Source organism: Poecilia reticulata, linkage group LG16 (assembly GCF_000633615.1).
Source record: "Poecilia reticulata strain Guanapo linkage group LG16, Guppy_female_1.0+MT, whole genome shotgun sequence".
NCBI lineage: Eukaryota > Metazoa > Chordata > Actinopteri > Cyprinodontiformes > Poeciliidae > Poecilia > Poecilia reticulata.
In genome coordinates this window covers 6604301-6624647 of record NC_024346.1, presented here as the reverse complement: position 1 = coordinate 6624647, position 20347 = coordinate 6604301, and the positions used below count along the sequence as shown (strand labels likewise).

Below are 20347 nucleotides of genomic sequence, written 5' to 3'. Positions count from 1 at the left end.
TACATCAGATGGGTAATTAACCCCCACACACACACACACACACACTCCCTCACACACACCCCATCACACACACACTCCATCACACACACACTCCCCATCACACACACACTCCCTCACACACACACTCCATCACACACACTCCCTCACACACACACCCCATCACACACACACACACACACACACACTCCCTCACACACACTCCAATTACCTCCCGCTGATGAATTATGTATGGGCACAACGAGCGCTGGGAGAGCGCAGAGGATAATCAGAAACAATATCGGCGCCATTTCTGGATCTGGAAGAGAGAGAAGGTTTAAAAATAAGGAACGGAGGAAAAAAGACAAACATCTGAACTGTACAGCAGTTTATGTCTGACATAAACTCTGCTGCTCTTTCTGGTCCCATGTATCAATGTGGGCCTCAAAATGTCCTGTGTTCCCACATTTCCAGGAATATTCATCCATATTTATTTAATTCAAACATATTCATATCCATAATTCAAATTCCAGGGATACATATTTAGATAACCTTTTAATAATGAGGTAGGCAGAAACATGAACTCATTGGATCCCTTTTCTTGTACACGTTTCACTTTTCACACGTTATTCTTTCTTTAAAGAAAATAAGAAAAAGGAAAATAAAATAAAGAGAACAATAAAAAAAAACTATGGATCCAAACCATTTTCCTCCATATTTTGGACGCAGCTGAGCTTCATGTTAATTTGATTTCTGCTACTGAAAGGTTTTCTGGTGTATTTAAGGTTAAAAACAGAGTTTATTGACACCTGGAGACACCAGTAAGCTCCGCCCACTCAGTTACCTGCCTGATGACACCAACATCAACCCAGCAGCTCCAGGACCCGGCTCCTAAATCCAATCCTTCACGTTCCCATCGCAGGAAATTTGGTGTTTTCTCCAATATTTAGAGGTTTATTTATTAAAATGAGAATATTTCCTCTTCCTTCAGTCAGAAAGTCTCTAATCTGTGTTGCTGCTCAGTCAGGAGAATCAACCCTGCTGCTTCTCTGAGCGTCTGAAACGTTTTAGTCCTGTTCAAACGCAGTTTATTAAAGTTACCAATATTGTTAGTTTTTAGTCTTGAGTTTAACTCAACCAACTATTAATAATCAGATTTTTTTAAGCGTTTTTAACTCATTCATTTTAATTGATTTCGGTGAAAGATTAAAAGATTTCCTTTAAATCAAGTTTGAATTTTTTTTACCTTTGACTCATTTATGCTTGAAAAGTTTTTCCAAATCAAGAATGAACTTTACTTCATCTAAATAACTCTTGAAATAATCTGGATTTCTTTGGTGTTAGTTTCGGAGAACCTCAGGGTTTAATACTCAGAACCAACATTTTTCTCAGTGTGAAATTTCTTTATTGTCATTGGGAAACATTGAAATGTTGGTAAATGTTATGTGAAGAATTTGATTGTTCATTTTATGCAACATTTTATTTTTATCCAATAAAATGTTACATTTTTAAGTGAGAAGTTTTTATAATAATAATCCTCTAAACTGATCTGGATTAATAATTCTCTCAACTTTCTGAAGGATTTTCTTTGGAGACTAAATATTATAGAGAACTATGGAGTGTTAGTTTAAAAAGTGGACAAGCTGAGGACTGAACATTCATTTAGCAAGAATCACCTGCTTAGATCTAAGTTCATAGTTTCTACTCCAGACTGGGGAACTTTGGGATTTTCACAGATTAAACTAAAAATAGGTGAAAAAAGTGAAAATCCTCTGACAGAATCTTTTAATTCTGCTTTGATGAGTTTCCTGTTATGTGCCATACATCATCTGCCTGACAATGTAATTCAAACAACTTTTTTCTCAATATTGGTGCAATAAGGAAATGTGTAATTTAATTTTTTTTAAAAGTCTGAATCCTCCAGAAACTGGCTCTGAAAGCAGAGAAATACAATTTAAATCCCAAATACATGACTCGGTGTTCTGGTCTGCGTTTAGAGATAATATGTAATGCCTGAGTGGTTCATAGGTCAGAGGTCAGCTGCTTAACAAACTAAAACACTGATAGAAGCTGAAGCCACTAAAGTTTGAGGAGATTTTTTAAACGACTTCAAGACTTTCTAGAATATTTCAGCAGATCTGTTGGTTCTGATTTATTCCTTTTCTGGGCTTTTTCTCATCGTTATTCTGGTTGAATCGTTGCATGTTTGGATTATCAATCCCTCTGGTTATGGATGCTGTTTCAAAGATCCCTGAACTCTGACCCCAGGTCCCGGAGGAGTCCTGGAGGCTTCATGATGCAGAGAGACGGAGGAAGTTCATCCGTCATACGGATCCTGATCCCACAGTCACAGCAGAGGAGCAGCTAAAGCAAAGGAGCTGGAGGAGCAGAGCTGACACCTGATGATGATGATGGAATATCGTCTCTGCAGCCCGAATGTTGAGCTGTTAGCAACATGCTAACAGTCTTCAGTCAGAGGCTTCTTTAGATTCGTTACAAGACCGACTGCTGCTGGAGTTTCTTCCTCCCTACAGCATCAGGAGCCACAGCGATGTTTTCAAGACACTTGGATGATTTGAGTTGTGATAATATCTCATTTCCATTTGGGATGAATAGAAGATTTTTTAATTTGAATTAAATTGAGAAAGACTGAGAGAGGCTGGTAGTGCAAACAGAGCTACATGTTATCACAAAGAGCAGCCATGTTTCTGAGCAGCTATGGAACAAAACGTGTGGTTTAATCCAGAACCCTGTGGGACTCCACAACTGACCGAAACTACCTGAAATATATCCATAAAAACATTTATGGTCTGTAACCTCAGGTTAGAACAAGAACAATAAAATCTGCAGAAACACTTGAACAGATCTGAGGAAGGCGGTGTAACTGGGTTTGGATCAGAACTTTTCCATAACATCCGTGTTCTTAATGATCGGGTGAATGGCAGCGGGGAGAAGCTGCTGGTTCTTCATTTCCTTCCTTCCTGGCTGAGAGGAGGACCGGATGAGCCAGCTGAAGGAAATCCCGACGCTTCCACCAGCGGAGCGGGAAGGAAAGCAGGCCGAACCGGTTCGGCTCGGTCCATCAGCTGTGAGGACGGCTGGGAAATTCCAGCCAGCGCCTCGGAACCAGCGCAGGCCTGACAGATGGAGCCCCACCGCCCAGCAGCGGGCTGCCGGCCGGAAGCTGCCGATCCGGCTCGGTTTCAGCACCGCGGACAGCGCTCACCCCGCTGCTTCACGCAGAGACCCGCAAAATGCTGCATTTCGTGCGTGGCTGAGCGTGAACCGCGGGTCACGGCGCAGCTCCCGACTGTTCCTGCTCAGGGAGTCCGTGGCGGCCTGCAGGGGAAGCCGAACCTCCCGCCGCCTGGGCGGCCGCTCGCTGGGAAGCCTGACCCAGAATGTCACCGTCTAATCTCTGGAACAACGCGAGCATCGCTCCCGCTCGGGCCTGGCGGCTCCATCGAATATGCATGCTGCCTTCTGCATTCACAGCCACATCTGCCCGGATCCGCGACAGCCGCAGTGGATCTGGACCGGAAAGCCGAGCCTCGGGTACTTACTGTCGGTTCGATGGCTCCGAGTCCAAACCAGTCCTCCCAGTGAGTCGGATTAGTGGGCAGAAAGGTGCATCCTCCCGGCGCTCTGCATGGCTCTGTTATTATGGCTTTGCAGTAAATGAGCGAGCAGCTCCGCGCGTAAACAGCGCTGGTCCGGGTTATTTCCAAGTATTGCAAAGAGATGACAAGAAGGGAAAAAAATCCACACACACTCACACTCACACACACACACACGCTCACACACAAATAAAGATACACAAGCGCATCCACAGAAACGACGAGCAGCGATTCAGCACTCCCCTCCTCCTCTCTACAATCTGGAGCTCATGGCGACGTCATGATGGAGACGCACCGTGCGTAAAAGCTCCCGCACGTATTTATCTGGCTTTTTCTGAAACCTGAGCAGGGGACGGACTGCGCCCAGCCCGGCAGGAAGCAGCTCCTGATGGAGGATCATTCCGCAGATTCCGCCCCGCTGCGCCGCCGCAGACATGGCGCTGCTGCTTTAACGCTTTAAGCCTAAAAGCTCCTCGGAGCTTAAGTGACAGAAGCTTCGCTCAGGTTTCTGCTCATCCGCCGAGCAAAAGCCCTGCGCGCGCAGTCAGCTCCACATGAAACACCTGCGGAGGACACGAACACCGCCGATTCATTTTATAATCATTTCTTCAATATTCAAGGAAACATTTTCAATTCAAACTTCGATGACATCTTTCACTGAAAGAACCCGAACTGATCTCATTCTGGAAAGGTATCAGTCAGGAGCAGGGTTTTTATTAGGTGTTACCTGCAGCAGCAGACATGGAGCGGGACTGACCCTGCTGGGCTTCCTTAGAGTCGTCCTGAACTCTGCAGAATCATCACTGCTTGTCTCGTTCCTGCTCATCTAGATTCTTATATTCTTATAATCTCATATTTTGCATTTTGTGCACAAACGCATATTTTCTACCATTTTTTAAATTATCCTGATCAGTTGAATATTTCTTTAGTTTGCTATTTTAATTTCTATTTTCTAACGATGTACAATTAGAGGGACAATAAAGAATATTTCTATTGTATTTAATAGGAAAATTATTTTTACAATAATTATAATAAAACTAAATTTCACCACATTGCAGTATGTTTGTAATTTATAAATCGATATTGTTCCTTATTTTTTAACTCTGTTTATCTGTAGTTTGAATGTTAAACTTTAACGTCTTTGGGTTCAAATCCAAACAGATTCATAAAAACACGTTCGGGAGTCAAAGATGAGGTTTATTGATGCAACAGGAAGCAGAGAATCACATTTATCATCAAACACATTTAAATATTCTCCATCTGAATAATTACAAACATTTACAGGCTGTTCCACTTGATTTTTTTAGACGTTTCAGTCGTCAAATAAAAAGTCAGTTTTACTTTTAGTTTTGTCTGGAACATAAAAGTTCTGATTAGTTTGGAACCAGAAGCGTTAAAGTGTCAAGGCACACATCAAGTCACGACAGGAGCTTCTTTTGTTTTAAGGCAAACAAAAATCCATGTAAACAATATTTTAAATAACACAAATCTGACGCTGCGACTTCACGCCATTTAAATAAAAGGCTGATTCTAAAACCCGGACCAGAACCGCAGGACCGACCAAAACATGCTCCTGCAGCTGCAGACAGAACCGAGCGTTTTAATCAAGTCTTCCTGACTGTCCCAGGTTCTGCCGGGTCCGGGCGACCCGCTTAGCTTCCAGTCGATCCGGCCTGACGGGACGCAGGGAAGCGGCGCCTCCAGAGGTCCGGACGGACCGGACCGGATCAGAGTCTGAGAAAATAAAGCAAACAGGGATTTTTAAGGTTCTGATGGTTTCGTCATGCTAGAGGAACGGATCGACCTTCAGGGTTCTACTGAGGTTCTACTGAGGCTGAAGGGTTACTCGGGTTGGTTTAAGCTCAGACTACATGTTCTGGTTTGAGTTTTCCATCCCGGTCCCGGTTCTGGTTCCAGTCCTGGCTCACAGGCTGAAGCTGCGGTGGTGATGCTTGGAGAAGTTCTGCTGGCGCTCCCTGGCGCCGCTGGGCGCCGCCGGGTCCCGTATCCTGGTCCGGTCCCGCTCCGCCTCGTCTCCGGTCACGCTGCCCACGTCGCTCAGGTCACCCAAGTCGCCCAGGTGCTCCACCGAGTCGTACTTCTCCAGGTCCGAGGCGATGGTCTGCAGGCTGAAGACGGACAGCGAGTCGGACCCGGCCCGCTCCCGCTCCGCCTCCTTGTAGCGGTCCGCCAGGTCCAAGGCGGCGTCCAGACGCTCCTTGGCGGCGGCTCCGCAGGCCGCGTCGTCCTCCCGGACCCGGGTGTCGGACTCGGCGCCGACGGGCGGGCTGCGGGTGGGGCAGTCGGGCGGGTCGCGACCCCTCTGGGCGTGGATCTGCTCACTGATCTGCTCCAGGTTCCTCAGAGCGACAGAGTAACGAGTCTTCACCTTGGAGACGTTCTGCTCCAGCTGCAGGACCTTCGTCTTATGATCCTGACCACACACACACACACACACACACACACACACAGTTCAAACAGTGTTAATGGATCAGCTCCAGCATGAACCCGTCACCAGGCTGATGGCGCCGATGACAGGTGTGTGTTCTCGGTGTCAGAACACACTCCGGCCCACCAGGCTCGCTGTACCTCCAGGATGTGGTTGAGTTGAGACTTGAGCTCAAAGTAGGGCTTGGACTTGACGATGACCCGCTTCAGGGACTTCTGCAGGGTCTGGACCCGGGCCTCGGCCTCCTGGCAGGCGTGTGTGACGCGCATGTGTTCCCGCTCGCTGCGGACCCGTTCCTCCTCGGCTTCGTTCACCTGCAGGACAAACGGAGAACAACCGAACGAGTTCTGGTCATTTAGATCAAGTTAGAAAATAAAACTTTTTATTGCAGATACAATTTATAAATTCATTATTAATGGTTCTATTTCATGTTTCTGTGCAAATTGAGACATTTTCATATAAATTTGTTCAATTTTGCAATTTTTGAACCAAAACTCTCAGTGCTGCCCTCTTCGGGTTGAACGGTGTTACTGCAGTCCAGCCCTGGTTCAGGAACGCCCCCTGGTGGAGAGTTAGGAGTAGGACCAGCGCTTTTATGGACCTTCCTGATCGTTTCTCCTTTTGCTCATGTGGAGCATCTGCTCTGCTGACAGAACCCGCCACTCACTCAGGGATTGATGCTTCACATGTCAGAAATCTCAAAAAGACAAAAAAGTCCAAGCGTCTGAAAAGTTACAAAATCTATGGACAGTCATTGAGATTGCTTCTTCCCTCCTGACCGTCTCATCTCCACTTAGCCACGCCCCTCTGACTCGTGGCTCCGCCCACTATGGCGGAATTTTTCTAAATTTTCTGGGGGCGGGGCTAACCCTTCACAATGATCTAATAAATCCTGAAGAACTGAATTTTGCCTCCATGTTTCAGTCATTTATATCTAATTTCATTAAACAGATTCTGCTCAGTTTTTACAGTCAAATATTTAAAGCATTTATTTCTGTTATTGAATCGTTTTAATAGAAAACAACATTCAGAATATTCTCAGAATATTCCACCAATAAAAATTTCATTTTGAGCAGAGATGTCAGGATTTGGTCTGGGCTCCTTCTGCATCAATACGGCGCAGCGTGGAGGTTCTGGTTCTGGTCCTGGTCCTCTCCACTCTTCCTCCAGACTCTGGGAACATTGGAGCAGTTCTGGTTCTGCTCAGCCCAGGTGAGACGCTGCTCCAGGTTCTGGTTCTGACTGTCCAGAAGACGTCCGGTTGGTCCGAGCTGATGATCCCGGAAGCTGCAGCTGTTCTTCAGATTGCTCTGGATTTGATGATCTGAGTCCAGCAGGCGGGACGCAGCAGGCCGCTGTGTGTGTGTGTGTGTGTGTGTGTGTGTTTACCTTGGAGGTGGCGTGGTTGAGCATCTCCTGCCAGGTGGGGTCCAGCGTGTTCTTGCCGTCGGCCATCAGGCCCTGCTCCGCCACGTAAACCATCTCCCTGGCAGCCGTGTGCATGGAAACGGCGCGCTCATAACTCAGCGCCGCCTTCTGCGTCTCCTGCTGCGCCTGCAGGAAGCAGGAAGTTGTCCTTTGAGATGTCTATGTTCCACACAGAGGTGTTGCTATGACGATATACTGTGGAGCCTTACCATGATCCCAAAACAGAAACACATTAATACTGTTTATGTTAAGTTTTTTTTTTTTTAAAGGCATGAAAAGTATATTACTACTTAAAAAATCTTCACCCTGATAACTGATATTATGGAAATATTCTGCATATTTTCATGAAAATACACAGAACAAAGTGTACAGGCTGGCATTTCTATCTATTAACTTTAAATTTGACATATTTGGCCAAACATCTGAAGAGCCAGAGGAGATTGAGCCGAGCAGCAGGTTGATCTGCTGAGCTCAAACGTTACGCAGGCCAGAGGCGAACCGATCGATCAGCCGATATTTCCATCTGAAACCGATCGATCAATGTTCTCAAAGGTCTGAAAATAATCCACTCTGCTGCGAGAGACGGCTGAGAAAATGTAACAAATTACAGACTAAAGGAGCTGATTGTTTTAGTTTACTGAGTAGTTTTCCTTTGTATTTCATATCAATACCTCATGTTGCTACAACACGTTTGCTTCACAGGTATTACACAAGGTTTATCAATAAAATAAGATCAGAACATTGAAGGTGCATCGTGACCTTTTACCACCTGACTGAGGCAGTAAAAACAAATTAATTGAAACTGACAGGTCTGGAGTGGATAGTCTCATATCAATTAATCACAATAAAATGCCATTTTCAATAACTAACTGCATGGATGAATGCATTTCTCCCAGAACAGATCAAACACCGACAACCTGGAAAGTCTCCAGCTTCATCACATCAACAACCTCTGACATCTTTTAGTGCAAATGTCCGAATTCAAGGCTTTTTTCCTTACCTGTCTGACCATAAATCTATGCCTTTTTAATTATTTTTCCCTGCAAATTTACGACAGTAATGTGAAATTAGTCCAGAAGTTCATTCCTCCAGCTTTTTAGCCTATGAAGCTCTTAATCCTTCAGACTGATGTATTTTTAAACATCATTTCACTGTGAACGGTTTTCCTTCCTGGACTCTGCAGATGGCAGTAAAAGGTCCTCTGGCCTGATTCTGGGAGACAGCAGCACTTTGCTAACACACACACACACACACAGTTTGAGACGAGGCGTATTGATCCGTACCTCCTTAGCGAGGCGGCGGGCTTCGTAGTACGGCCTGGCTTTCTCGATGCAGCCGCCAAGCTGAGAGCTCTGAGCGTTCAGCTTCCTGGCAGACTCAGTGAGGATCTTCCTGTACGCTGACCTGGCATCCTTCAGGGTTCATGCAGGAAAATAATGAACCACATCAGATTCATCTGCCTTGGGAGCGCAGGTCAGGTTTCACGCAGGAGGAACAGCCAGATATTAACATTTACAGTTTTTATTCTTTAAGTTTGGGAACTACAATAACTTTTACAGAAAAAACATTTGATAATTGTATTTGTGTGTTAAACCTATATTCAATAAAAGAGTGGCATCTGAAGCTGAATCTTCTGATGACTGACTCATCTCCACTTACATCCAGCTCCAGCTCCAGTTTGTTGATTTCTGCGCTGGCTTCGTTTAGATGCTCCAGCTCCTCCTGCGAAAATGCAAACAAAAATTCATCAACTGCAAGAGCAAACCAACATGTTTACCTCTGGGATTAAAGGGAATAAAGGCCAACAATGACGGCTAATCTGAAACTGAAAGCTGGTGGAGCTCTGCTGTTAAAGCGCTGCAACAAAGATGATTACTTCTGACAGACAGTGGGATTATCACAGATTATTATGATTTATAATGAACAAAATAGTTAATCAGCTCCGTCTGAATCGACCCTCATCGAAAGTAATCCAGTGATCATATATCTGCCACTGTTAATGCGGGTTAAAGAGCTGCTAACAGGAACACCAGAGGCCGGTGGTCTCACCTGAATGCGGGGGTCCAGCTCCTCCTCATACGGGCTGTGCAGCTGCTCTCTGACGCCTCTTTCACTGTCGCCTTCGTCACAGGCGTCTCTGAGCGCATTTTCTACTTTTGTCCCGCTCGTTTTGGAAACATTCGTCTCCAAATCCTCCCCCTCCTCCTCACCGCCAGGAATMACCTCCCTCCAGCCCCCCACACCCGACTCCCCAGAGCCGGCKGGGCTYTCTCGCAAGTCGCCTGGTTCCATCCCAGGCCCTATAGACGGGCGGCTATTAGCTTGATTTATCCCAGCGAGAAGCACCTTCCGCCCAGCAGCGACCGAGAGAGAAGCGGTTGGAGATCAGAAAATAATCCAAGTGGCGGAGAGAGATGAGTTTGAAGCCATTTTTAGTCTGCACAGAAACCCGAACCCGCAATTAGCCTAGCCTAGCATACTCTGTAGAGACAGGCGCTCCAATTAGCCTAGCCTGTATAGAAACCAGTAGCATAAATTAGCCTAGCCTGTCAAAAATGCTAATTTCCCCGCTAAGTTTTCTGCGAACATGTAAGAACTAACAGCTGCTGTTCGGTATAAACCATGTGGAGGTTTAATCAATAAAAAAACAAACTTATTTTACCGCCACTTTCCCCCCCATCTCTTAACATCTCCACTCCAGAGCTAGACCAGCTAGCCGCTCCGTTCTCACACCATCATCACAGATGAAGTGAACAGTTCAGAGCTGAATGCGCTTGAACCACGACAGCCACCGTAGACACAACAGAACTCTGCGGCAGTTTCTCTTCAACAGCCAATGACAATAAATGTTTTAAAACTCACGATTTCACATTAATAGTATATTCCATTTTCATTTATTTAAATATATACACTTTGGTTTTTTTTTAATCGTAAATTGATTTTATCCCACTTTCAACCAGATTACAGCGTCATTATCAAAACTTATTTTACTTTTTTTTTGTGACTGTTGGGTTTTCTTTGGAGGGCTGAAGTTCCAGTTTTAATTAATAAAATGTAAAAGAATAAAACATTGTACTTGAGACTTCAAAATATGAAGTAATTTGTAGTCGCTGCTCGGAAAGAAATACAAGATTGAAAGGTCCACCTCAACAGTTTGCATAAAATAGACATGAGCTCGAACATTAGACAAGTCACAGACTATAACTGAGAAAAAGTTGCATTATGACCAAAAACTCTGTATTAATTGTTTTTATTAAAAAAGAAAAATAAACATACAAATTCCCACAGTGGTTCCAAGGCAACAAATATTCCAAACAAAATCATCTGACAAAATGTGAGCAGGAAGAACAGAATTTAGTTTCATCGCAGTCGTCAGCAGACAGAATCACAGATTAGATGAAAAAGCTTCCTTCTCAGGATTAACTCAGACCAACTCCAATAATTTAAAGACAATAAGGCAAACTGGGCATTAAATGTGTGGCTGCAATGTGCACAATCAGAATCATAGAAAAATAGAGCTCTGGTGATTTACAGCAGATCTGCTGTGCGCTGCGGGGAAACCTGAGTAGTGTTGGCTGGACCTCCTAAACATCCAGCATCTGTAAAGGCAAACAGGAGAAATCCTGTTTCTCTTTGGTGTGGAATGTGTCAGACGCTCTGCGGATCCTCAGCTCCAGGTGGGATCGTACTGACTCCACCCAGGAGGCGGAGCCAGGTAGATCCTCCGCCCCCTGTAGAAGAAGCTGACCACACCTCGGTATCCGGTCCGTGGCACGCCGGACTTCAAGTCGTCCATGATGCCCAGATTCTTGGCCATGACCTTGAAACTGTCCTTGCTGGAGTACTGGAGCCGGAACGGTCCGGAGCCGCTCAGCCGGCCCTGCTTCACGTCTTCGTACGTTACCACGGCGGCGCTGTACACCTGCTTGGTGAAGCTGGTCCGGTACGCGTCCTCCTGCAGGTAGGCCAGGTCCAGCTTGGTGAAAGGCACAAACTCAGAGTTCAGTTTGATGAACTTCAGGTATTTGTCGTAGAACTGGCCCAGGCTGACGCCCTGCCGGCCAAACGTCAGCGTGCGGGAGATCTCGGGCCGGACGCAGGCGCGGCCCCGCCGCTGCTCCGGCTGCCGCATCCAGTCGTCCCAGAAGGAGGCGGGCCACTTGGGCTCCAGCTCCTCCCAGGCCTCCCGGAGCAGCATCCAGCCCAGGCCAGGGAAGAAGTCGGTGCGGTAGAGGAGCGCCGACTGGCCGGGGTCCACCATCCCTTCCCGGCCGTTGTCGTTCCAGGCCGACGCGCACCACAGGCTGGGGTCCGACTGCAGCACTGGGTGCAGGGCCCGGAAATACTCAAAGAAGTCTGGCGCCACCTGCAGGAGAGGATGGAGGATTAGATGTTTTGAGGAGAGAGACTGAAAACATGAAGGCTTCGGAGGGAACGAGTGAACAAGTTATTGATTAATGAGTTAATCTAAAGCTGATCTTATTTATCGACTAAGGATTAATTAAAAATCTGAGTTTTTTCTTGTATCAAGAGAGCCGACCATCTTTCCACAACATGAAGGGCTAAGTTTTTCATAATACGCCGAATTAAAAGAGATATAGATTGTGTTTGATAATATCCTTCAGTTATCTGATGTTTATTAGAATGTTTTCTGAACAGGTTGTTGCTGAAAGTGATAATTTAATCTCAATCAATTTACCTGCATGAATGCAGGTTAAACAGCTGAAAAGGTGTCAGCTAAATAAACTGCATAGACAGAAAATTGTGAATCTCACATTAATAAATGTATTTATAAAATGTAACAAGACACAAACCTCTTAGGTTACTGAATAGAAAAAAGAAAAAGAAAATATTTCATTCCCCATTAACAGAGAGATGTTCAGATGTATTGTCTGTGGTTTCTCTTAAAGATATATTAAAACTTCACTCTATGAAGTGGATTAACTCATGACAGCCCTCTGCTGGATGGCAGTCAAACTACAACCCTGAAAGAAAATGTAAGCCGGTGGTTTTAAACTGCGCTCCTGGAGGGCCGGAGCCCCGCAGCCTTTGGATGCGTCCCCTGGCCGACATGCCTGAACTCAGTGGTGAAGCTGATCCAGGAGCCAGGTGTGCTGAAGCAGAGACATCTAAAAGTTGCTGGACACTGGCCCAAGCAGATGTTATTAATCAATTAGAACTAATTTTAATCTAATAAACAGACGATCATAAGTTGGTTAAATGTTTGTGTCCGTATCTGGGAACGTCGGTACCTCCAGGTCGTCCTCCACGATCACCACGGAGGAGTGGGAAAGGATCCGGAAGACCTGGTTCAGAGCCCAGCGGTAGTGTCTGGAGATCTTGTAGTAACCCTGGAACTTCTTGTGCTCAGGCCGTACGGGAATGTCGGACAGGTCCGGCTGCTTCAGGTGAGTGACTTTATCCCCATAGGAGGCGATGACGTCGGAGGTGGCGGCGTGCCCACAGTCCTGGCTCACTATTATGGGATGGAGCTTGGCGGAGGGCCGCAGCTCCAGCAGCTTGTCCAGGCAGCGCCTCACTGTGACCCGGTTACAGGCGATCACCAGGATGGGAATGACCGGTGGACTGGGAACGTCGACCTTCGCCCCCTTTCTCTTGGCCGGCTTCCACAGCGACCGGTGGCTCAGGATCTGGGACAGGATCTCCTTCTGCTTTTCCAGCTCCGATTCGAAGGAATCTGCGACGCGGATCACGTCTCCCATCACGTCATCGATGGGCATGGAGGCCGGATCCAGCTGCCCGGCATCTGGCTGGCCCGGGGGCGCTCTGCCCCAGAGCAGCAGCACCAGCACGGCGTTCCAGGTGACAAACAGGAACGTCCCACATAGAATGAGAGAGCTTCTTTTCCGGAACATGGCTCCGGGATCTGGGAAGAGCTTGACTCTGAGTAGGCAGTGTCCTGGTTGCAGACAAAAGGAACGGGATCTGGGAGGGTCCGTCTTCGTCCCGTTTCATCACAGAGTCATGTTCCCAGATGTGTCCGGCTCAGGTGCAGCTGGCGGCGCCAGGGGGAAGAAATCCAGCATGTTTTCAGGATTACAGCCCAACCATCCTGGAGTAATTATCCCTGGCTTTTCGGTTCCCGTTTCACCTGAAACAACAAGAGCAGAAACATGGAAACCAGAGGCAAACCGAGCAGGAAGGCATGCAAATGCAGCGCGTCGCAGGACCGGTCCGGACAGCTGCGCCGCATTGATTTTCCCTTATCACCTGGAAGCAAACAGCACACACACACACACGCACACACACACACACACACACACACACACACACACACACACACACTCTCCTGCAGCTCCTGAAACTAACTCAACGTTTCCCAAATATTTCAGCTTCTACCCCAGAAAAAACGGCCGTGACCCAATTATGGGTTCAGAGATGACAAAAGTTACTGGCTTAAAAAAATGTATATATATATATATATATGACTAAAGGTTTAGGTTAAAGGAAACTGTAAAACGTTGTGACTTAAAAATCACCAAAAATGAATTAAATTCAACAACCTTTGATGACAACCGTCCAGGTCAAAGGTCAGTTGTTCCAGCAGAAGGTGAAGGTTGTTTTTCTTTTTTTAGCTAAAAAACAAAAAATATTTTGCCTGAAAAAACAAACAAACTTTGAGCTTATTTTGGTTTTCAAAGTAAACTTTAGAGCCTTGACATTAAGAATTAAATGAAATCTGGAAACTTTGACTAGTCCACTCCTTGTTTTGTTGTTTCTACCCTCCAGAAACAATCTGCTGATATTTGCTCAGCATTAAAGTAGATAATTAATGAGAACATGGGTGTGTTTACTTTATCTCCAGAGCAAAACCTGCAGCAGCAAAACAAAAAGCTGCTGTTAAAGGGGCGGAAACGCAACGTGAAATTAATCAGTAAAACATCCACGAGGCTCACTGGGTAAAAATAAAACATCACCTCAGCTTCAACATGTTTAATATGTGATAAATGTTGCAGCTCCACAGACAGACAGTCACTCAGACCCACAGACTCCCGGACCCACACCGCCTACCGTGGATCCTCTCAGCACTTTCCACTCTGCTGCATATCCACACACACTAAAACTCATCCTCGCCTCCAGCCTTCTGTGGATCGTCCACCAGTAGCTTCCACCCTGTTGAAGCTCCACAGGTACTGAGACCCACTCCCACCCACCCAGCCAGCCAGCCAGCCTGCCTGCCGTGGATCCCCCACCAGAAGCGCTCACCCTGCCGGAGCGCCCTCCGCCTCCTGCCGGCTCATTCCCCTGCTGACAGCCGGGCTCAGGTGAACCTCGCGGCGGCGGGAGGTGGCGCGGACCTCGCTCCTGTCGGATTTCCTCCCGCTGGAGCAACTTAACAGCCGCCAAGTTAGCGTGTTTTTTCCCACGGAGCAGGACCGTGACGCTGAAGGAAAGTAACACGACGACTTCCCTGTTTGAGCGCTCGGGCGGAAGTCCCGCCCTAACCGTCACCTTGAGGAGTTATGCAACAGTTTGAGGAAGGAAGGAATTAAAAGTAATGAAAAGCAGCTGCTGGTGGCCTGAACACGAAGTTCAGACTCAGAGAAGTCAAGATTAATGAGTCTCGTTTTTCTGTCTGCACAACAAAACCCCCCGTTTTTATCTCCTAAAGAAAGAAATGCAAATGTAGGAGAGTTTTTATCTTCCTCCCAGCCAACCCGCAGCTTCCTGTTCGAGTCCATGTCTGCTCGCAGCAGCTCCAGTTTACTGCTCAGGTTTGAGCTGGTCGCCTTTTCTTTTCTCTAAACTCGGAAGACTGTCATCTGGGGAAGGAATGAAGGGCAACAGGTTTCAGTTTCCCGCCTTTAGAAATGTTCTGAATAAAGAACTGATTTCATAAATTCATCAGAGTGTAACACAAGAAAACATTCAGAAATTCACAAATTTAAAGAACCCAAACAGCAATCCCTCCACTCAGAAATMAATCAGCTACRGAGTGCCAAATGTGCCATTACTTTTGTGTCATGGTTCAATATTAACTGGAAGTAAATGCATTTAATTATTTATATATTGCAATATCTTAACAAATACATAGAAATTCACATGTTATATATTAACTAATGTACTGATTCAGTATTTAGTTTTATATTTTTAATGCATATATTTTAATTTGATGACTTATTAAATTGTGGTACCTATGGCTCTAAGTATCATTTTCAATGTTTACAAGAAGGTAAAAAAATTCTGAATATTTTCTTTAAATATTTTCAACAAGCTGCAGTAATTTGGAGGCTGAAACATCTGAATGTAAATATTTGTCCTGATGTGATTTTAATGAAAGTGCTGTTTGTGTTTGAGTCTAATGTGTCATTCAGTGAGTTTTTCCTATAATAAAGGTTAAAAACCATAAAAAAAATTATCCATCCACTCACATATTTTCATAAATATGTAAATCAGCCAGTCAGTCCTTTGTTGTTTGTTTCTTTGTTTGTCCAAGACTGAGTCACAGAGGGAAAAGGTTGAGCTGGAAAACTCAGACCTTCTTCCCTCCATCTGCTGTTCATTTTATCCAGATGGATCCAAAGCATTTGTACGTCTATGTTCATAATCATAGCAGTCCAACATCATGATATTTCTACATGGAAAGTCATTAGCTGCAGTTATTGTGGTTATTAGAGGAAGAGAGCACCAGACATGCTGGTTAKGATTTATTCCTCTGAAAATATGAGATAAATGGGAAATTCTAGAAATCCGTTGAATGAACTGCATACTTCATCTAAACAGAAAATGATGCTTGGCAGCTAAAATCTCTCTGAAGCTTAAAAATGAAAACAAAATCCAGAAAGTCATGGTGGAAAATGGAGAAGGACCCTTCAGATGGAAGGAAGAACAGGTGAAACAGCAAAAGTTTAACCTGCAGAAGAGGTCAAAGGTCACCAAAGAACACGCTCAGTGACCCATGAGGCAACATGTTATGGACTGCTGACAGACAAACGGATGTCTTTAGATCTACGGCCATCAGGCGGTTTCTCAGGCGACGGTACACTGAAAGCACGGCAGCTGAGGAGTCATGCTGCGGGGAAACTTCTCATTAGGGATGTAACGATATTACAATCTGTGCCGATGTCAATATCCAATATTAATACTGCTGAGGTATCTGATAACCAATATCTACCACTTAAATTATTACTACCATTAAAGTTGGTCTCTGACCTTCTTAGCTGCAGACGGCAGTTAATCCGTCCGTCTCAGGAAATCCAGCTGAAACAAACCAGGATTCATCAGGATACGTGGAAACTTTCTGCATCCAGCTTTTAGATGGGAAAACATTTCAGAAAGTTTATTTCAGTCATTTTTTCACTTTGACTTTTTTTATTTTTTTTTTAATTTATTCATTCATTTCATTTAGTACAAAAAAACAACCTAACACATTTTTGATATACTAAAAAAATACATCTCAATCCATACGTATTTCAAAATTTTAAAACAAAATGAAATGAAATATCTGCCCCTTTTTTTCTCAACTCTAAAACAAAACGGGGAAAAAAATGGTTATCTTCTGCAACAACAAAAAAAAAACATACAAAGTCAGTCGTCTATCTCAATTAAACAACATTAATATGAGCTACTGTTTCATACTTCTTCAAGAATCCGATCTTTGACAATCTCTTAAACATGTACTTTAATGAGTTAGAGAAGTTCAAGCAAAAACAAAAACAAATATATAAAGTTTTCTGCAATAAACTGACTTCATTCTGCAAATTTCACATAAAATCTAAAGATTTTTGCTTATTAAAACAGAAATCTTTATCCAGAAGAAGAGAGATACGTCTCACAGTCTTGAGTTGGTTTCACTCAGTTTTCTGAAGAACTAATTAAAGTTGGTTTTGGTCTCATCAGCAGATCCTGGTTGCTAATGAGACTCTTGCGGTTCTCAGTGTTTTGCTGAGACAGGAAGCATGGAGGGTTTTGCTTCTACCGAAAAACTGACGACAGAACAAAACTGCAGCTGTTGGTAAAAAAAACGTTTTATTTCACACTCAACTGGATGTGAAACTCAAGCTTTGGTTTCCTGAAAGGCTGATTACATTTCAAACTCTTTCTGCTCAGAGGGAGAAAGTAAATAAGTAAATGTAGACCAACCTGTTTTTCAAACACTGTAAAGAAAAAAAGGATAATTTAACCGCAGAACGTTTTTAAATGATAATAAAAGTCATTCAAAGACAGAATCAGGCCATTTTGAAAGTCTTTTCCACATCCATCCAGTGAATATGTGGTCCAGGTTGGTAGCTGAACTTTGCTTTTTCCTGGAAACGCCAACAGGAAGCCATGTTCATGTGTTCATGTGTTCATGTGTTCACATGGATCACTGGAGGTTGGGTGCAAAGTGGAAACATCTGGACCTCCTGGTTCATAGAGTCCTAGTCTGAATAATCTGTAGTGTTTTCTCTTTTGGCTCCTGACGGCTCTGCCCTCCATGAGAACTTGACCTTTGACCTTACTGGGTGTGTGCATGCATAATTGGCTCTTTGTTGACCCTGCAGTAGACTAATAAACTGACCTCTGACCCTGACCAGAGTAAGCAGCAGGTAAGAAAGGGATGAGTGAATGCATTCCCATTAATGAGGGAAGAAGGAAGCGGGAGATCGACAGGCGGATTGGGGCAGTGTCTACTGTGAAGCGGGCGCTGTACCGGTCCGTCGTGGTGAAGAGAGAGCTGAGCCAAAAAGCGAAGCTCTCGATTTACCGGTCGATCTACGTTCCCACCCTCATCTATGGTCATGAGCTTTGGGTSATGACCGAAAGAACGAGATCACGGGTACAAGCGGCCGAAATGGGTTTCCTCCTCYGCAGGGTGGCTGGGCTCTCCCTTAGAGAGAGAAGCTCGGTCATCCKGGAGGGACTCAGAGTAGAGCCGCTGCTCCTCCACGTCGAGAGGAGCCAGTTGAGGCTCGGGCATCTGGTCAGGATGCCTCCTGGACGCCTCCCTGGTGAGGAGTTTAGGTCCCACCGGGAGGAGGGGAGACTCAGGACACGCTGGAGGGACGATGTCTCTCTATGGCCTGGGAACGCCTTGGGGTTCCTGGAGGAACTGGAAGAGGGAAGTCTGGGCCTCCCTTCTGAAGCTGCTGCCCCCGCGACCCGACCCCCGGATAAGCGGAAGAAAATGGATGGATGGATGGATGGATGGATGCATTCATGTTTTCATATTTCTTGTCTGAAAACTTGAAACAGTGCAACAGATTTTATTTTCAGAAGCTGAAATGTAATAATCGCCAAAGGAAATGACAGGAAAGCCACTTCATGTGTGGTAGTTGTCTTTATGTGTTGAAAAAATAACGACACTGTTTGAATTTCATCAGACGTTTTACTAGATTGTGCTTTCCATCCGTCGGTTTGCCGTTTCCTGACTCTGAGTTCAGCGGGAGCTAAAGCGACGCGTGTCCTGGCGGCGCCAGCAGGCTGAAGTCCAACCTGTGAGTAAATGTAAGCAGATCAATGCTGGGCTGGAGTCTGGCTGCTCGGAGCTCAGTCAGGTGGGTCATAGGTCGTCTGTCGGCCAGAACTGCACATGTTTTCCTGCTTCTGTGTGTTTTCCTGAAAGAGGAAAAACAGTATGATTTCACACACACTGCACTGCAGAAATGATTACGTTTCATTTAGAAAAGCTCACCTGTGTTGGGTCAGTGCTGACGCTCTTCATCTGTTGTTTTGAGAAAATGAACCAGGACACCCAGGAGGTGAGGGAAGAACCGGGGTTTTGCACCTTCAACCCAGAGCTGATGCAGACGGAGAGCTTCAGGACTCCGGCTGGAAGCTGAATGAAGCCCTGCAAGCATAACTTCTGTGATGCTTCAGGATTTTTGATGTGGATTATTTTGAAGACGTCTCCTCTCTGCTGCAGGGGCGCCTTTTGGCCGCTGGGGGCGCCACAAGCCGAAGATTGGGAAAGTTTGGAAGAAGATAATTTATGATTTTTCTTAAAAACTTCTTCTGCCGGAGCTTCACTGTCGCCACTATCCCATCTGCAGCAGACAGAGAGCCCTGCGGCCGACACCAGGCGCTCTCCTCGGCGGGGAATCCTCCACTCGGACCCGCGGGATGATCCGCCGCGCTCCGCCGGGGAGTCGCGCAGCGTCCCGCCGGCCAGTCCGAGGCTGCACGCCGCCGAGGCAGGCCGCTTGGTCGGCGGGTTCCGGGTCCAGATGTTCCCCCTGCAGCGGAGCACGGCGGACAGGGCCGAGGCGGAGGGGGTGGAAGCCATGGCGAGAAGGAGTCGGTTCGTCCTGGAGGTCCGCAGCCGAGCAGAGAGTCACATAATGAGGCTTGGAGAGGCTACAGGAGGGGAGCAGCGGAGGACCGGGGGGTCCGGGCCATGTTCCAGTCCCACAGGGGTGTGTCTTCAAGGAGAAGCTGTCATGAGACTCAGCACCAAATAAAACTGGGTCAAAGGTCTTAATTTAGCTTCCAGAGCAGAGAAACACATGAACAGCAACATTGATTACACAAGTCAGGATATTCAGCTAGAATCTGAGAAATTATCATTCAGAAAGTTCATATCTGACAGAGACTGAGCAAAATCCTGACCTGTTGTTACGGCCGCAAGGCTCATCAGCAACTAGAAAATACTGTCAAAGGTCAATGATAGAAAGGTTAGTGGAAGGAAAAACTGCAGTAGAGCACTCCAGCTGGTGTCAGAGCTGCCAGAACCACCAGACACAGACGGGTCCAGAGCAACCATTACTGTCCATGTGCTGGAACCCGAGACACAAGCAGAACCAGTCCGAACTCATGAAACAAAAGGTTGCATTTTATTTGGGAATCAAAACGTGGAGAGGTCCAGAACCTGAGCTGCTAAAGGTCCAGAACCTGAGCTGCTAAAGGTCCAGAACCTGAGCTGCTAAAGGTCCAGAAC

At 45.8% G+C, this 20347-nt stretch overlaps 4 protein-coding genes across 6 annotated transcripts in view; all 4 read right to left on the bottom strand.

The window, feature by feature from the left end:
• Window positions 1-4483, bottom strand: part of gabbr1a (gamma-aminobutyric acid (GABA) B receptor, 1a) — a 97145-nt gene extending 92662 nt beyond the window's left edge. The window contains exons 1-2 of the mRNA XM_008431060.2: window positions 3540-4483; window positions 209-295 (exon numbers count right to left, since the gene is read on the bottom strand). Of these exons, the coding sequence (XP_008429282.1) occupies window positions 209-287 (79 nt within the window). The 5' untranslated portion in view covers window positions 288-295; window positions 3540-4483. The remainder of the gene's footprint in view (window positions 1-208; window positions 296-3539) is intronic.
• Window positions 4484-4769: 286 nt separating this feature from the next.
• Window positions 4770-10261, bottom strand: sh3bp5la (SH3-binding domain protein 5-like, a). Its single transcript, XM_008431035.2, has 6 exons — window positions 9520-10261; window positions 9130-9192; window positions 8754-8882; window positions 7432-7596; window positions 6183-6356; window positions 4770-6027 (listed from the first exon to the last, which is right to left on the bottom strand). Exons 1-6 carry the CDS (start codon window positions 9760-9762, stop codon window positions 5518-5520), a joined length of 1284 nt encoding a protein of 427 aa, XP_008429257.1. The 5' UTR covers window positions 9763-10261; the 3' UTR covers window positions 4770-5517.
• Window positions 10262-10704: 443 nt separating this feature from the next.
• mgat1a (alpha-1,3-mannosyl-glycoprotein 2-beta-N-acetylglucosaminyltransferase a) lies at window positions 10705-15046 on the bottom strand. Of its 3 annotated transcripts, none has more exons than XM_008431036.2 (3): window positions 14698-15046; window positions 12723-13582; window positions 10705-11836 (listed from the first exon to the last, which is right to left on the bottom strand). In XM_008431036.2, the coding sequence occupies exons 2-3, from the start codon at window positions 13344-13346 to the stop codon at window positions 11138-11140; spliced, it is 1323 nt and encodes a 440-aa protein (XP_008429258.1). In that variant the 5' UTR covers window positions 13347-13582; window positions 14698-15046; the 3' UTR covers window positions 10705-11137. The 3 variants fall into 3 exon arrangements, with proteins under 3 accessions (XP_008429258.1, XP_017164933.1, XP_017164932.1); XM_017309444.1 differs by lacking the exon at window positions 14698-15046 and adding an exon at window positions 14503-14645; XM_017309443.1 differs by lacking the exon at window positions 14698-15046 and adding an exon at window positions 13995-14478.
• Window positions 15047-18779: 3733 nt separating this feature from the next.
• On the bottom strand, window positions 18780-19846 carry LOC103477742 (uncharacterized). The gene is made up of 2 exons (XM_008431033.2): window positions 19106-19846; window positions 18780-19029 (listed from the first exon to the last, which is right to left on the bottom strand). Exons 1-2 carry the CDS (start codon window positions 19694-19696, stop codon window positions 18961-18963), a joined length of 660 nt encoding a protein of 219 aa, XP_008429255.1. The 5' UTR covers window positions 19697-19846; the 3' UTR covers window positions 18780-18960.
• Window positions 19847-20347: the final 501 nt, after the last annotated feature.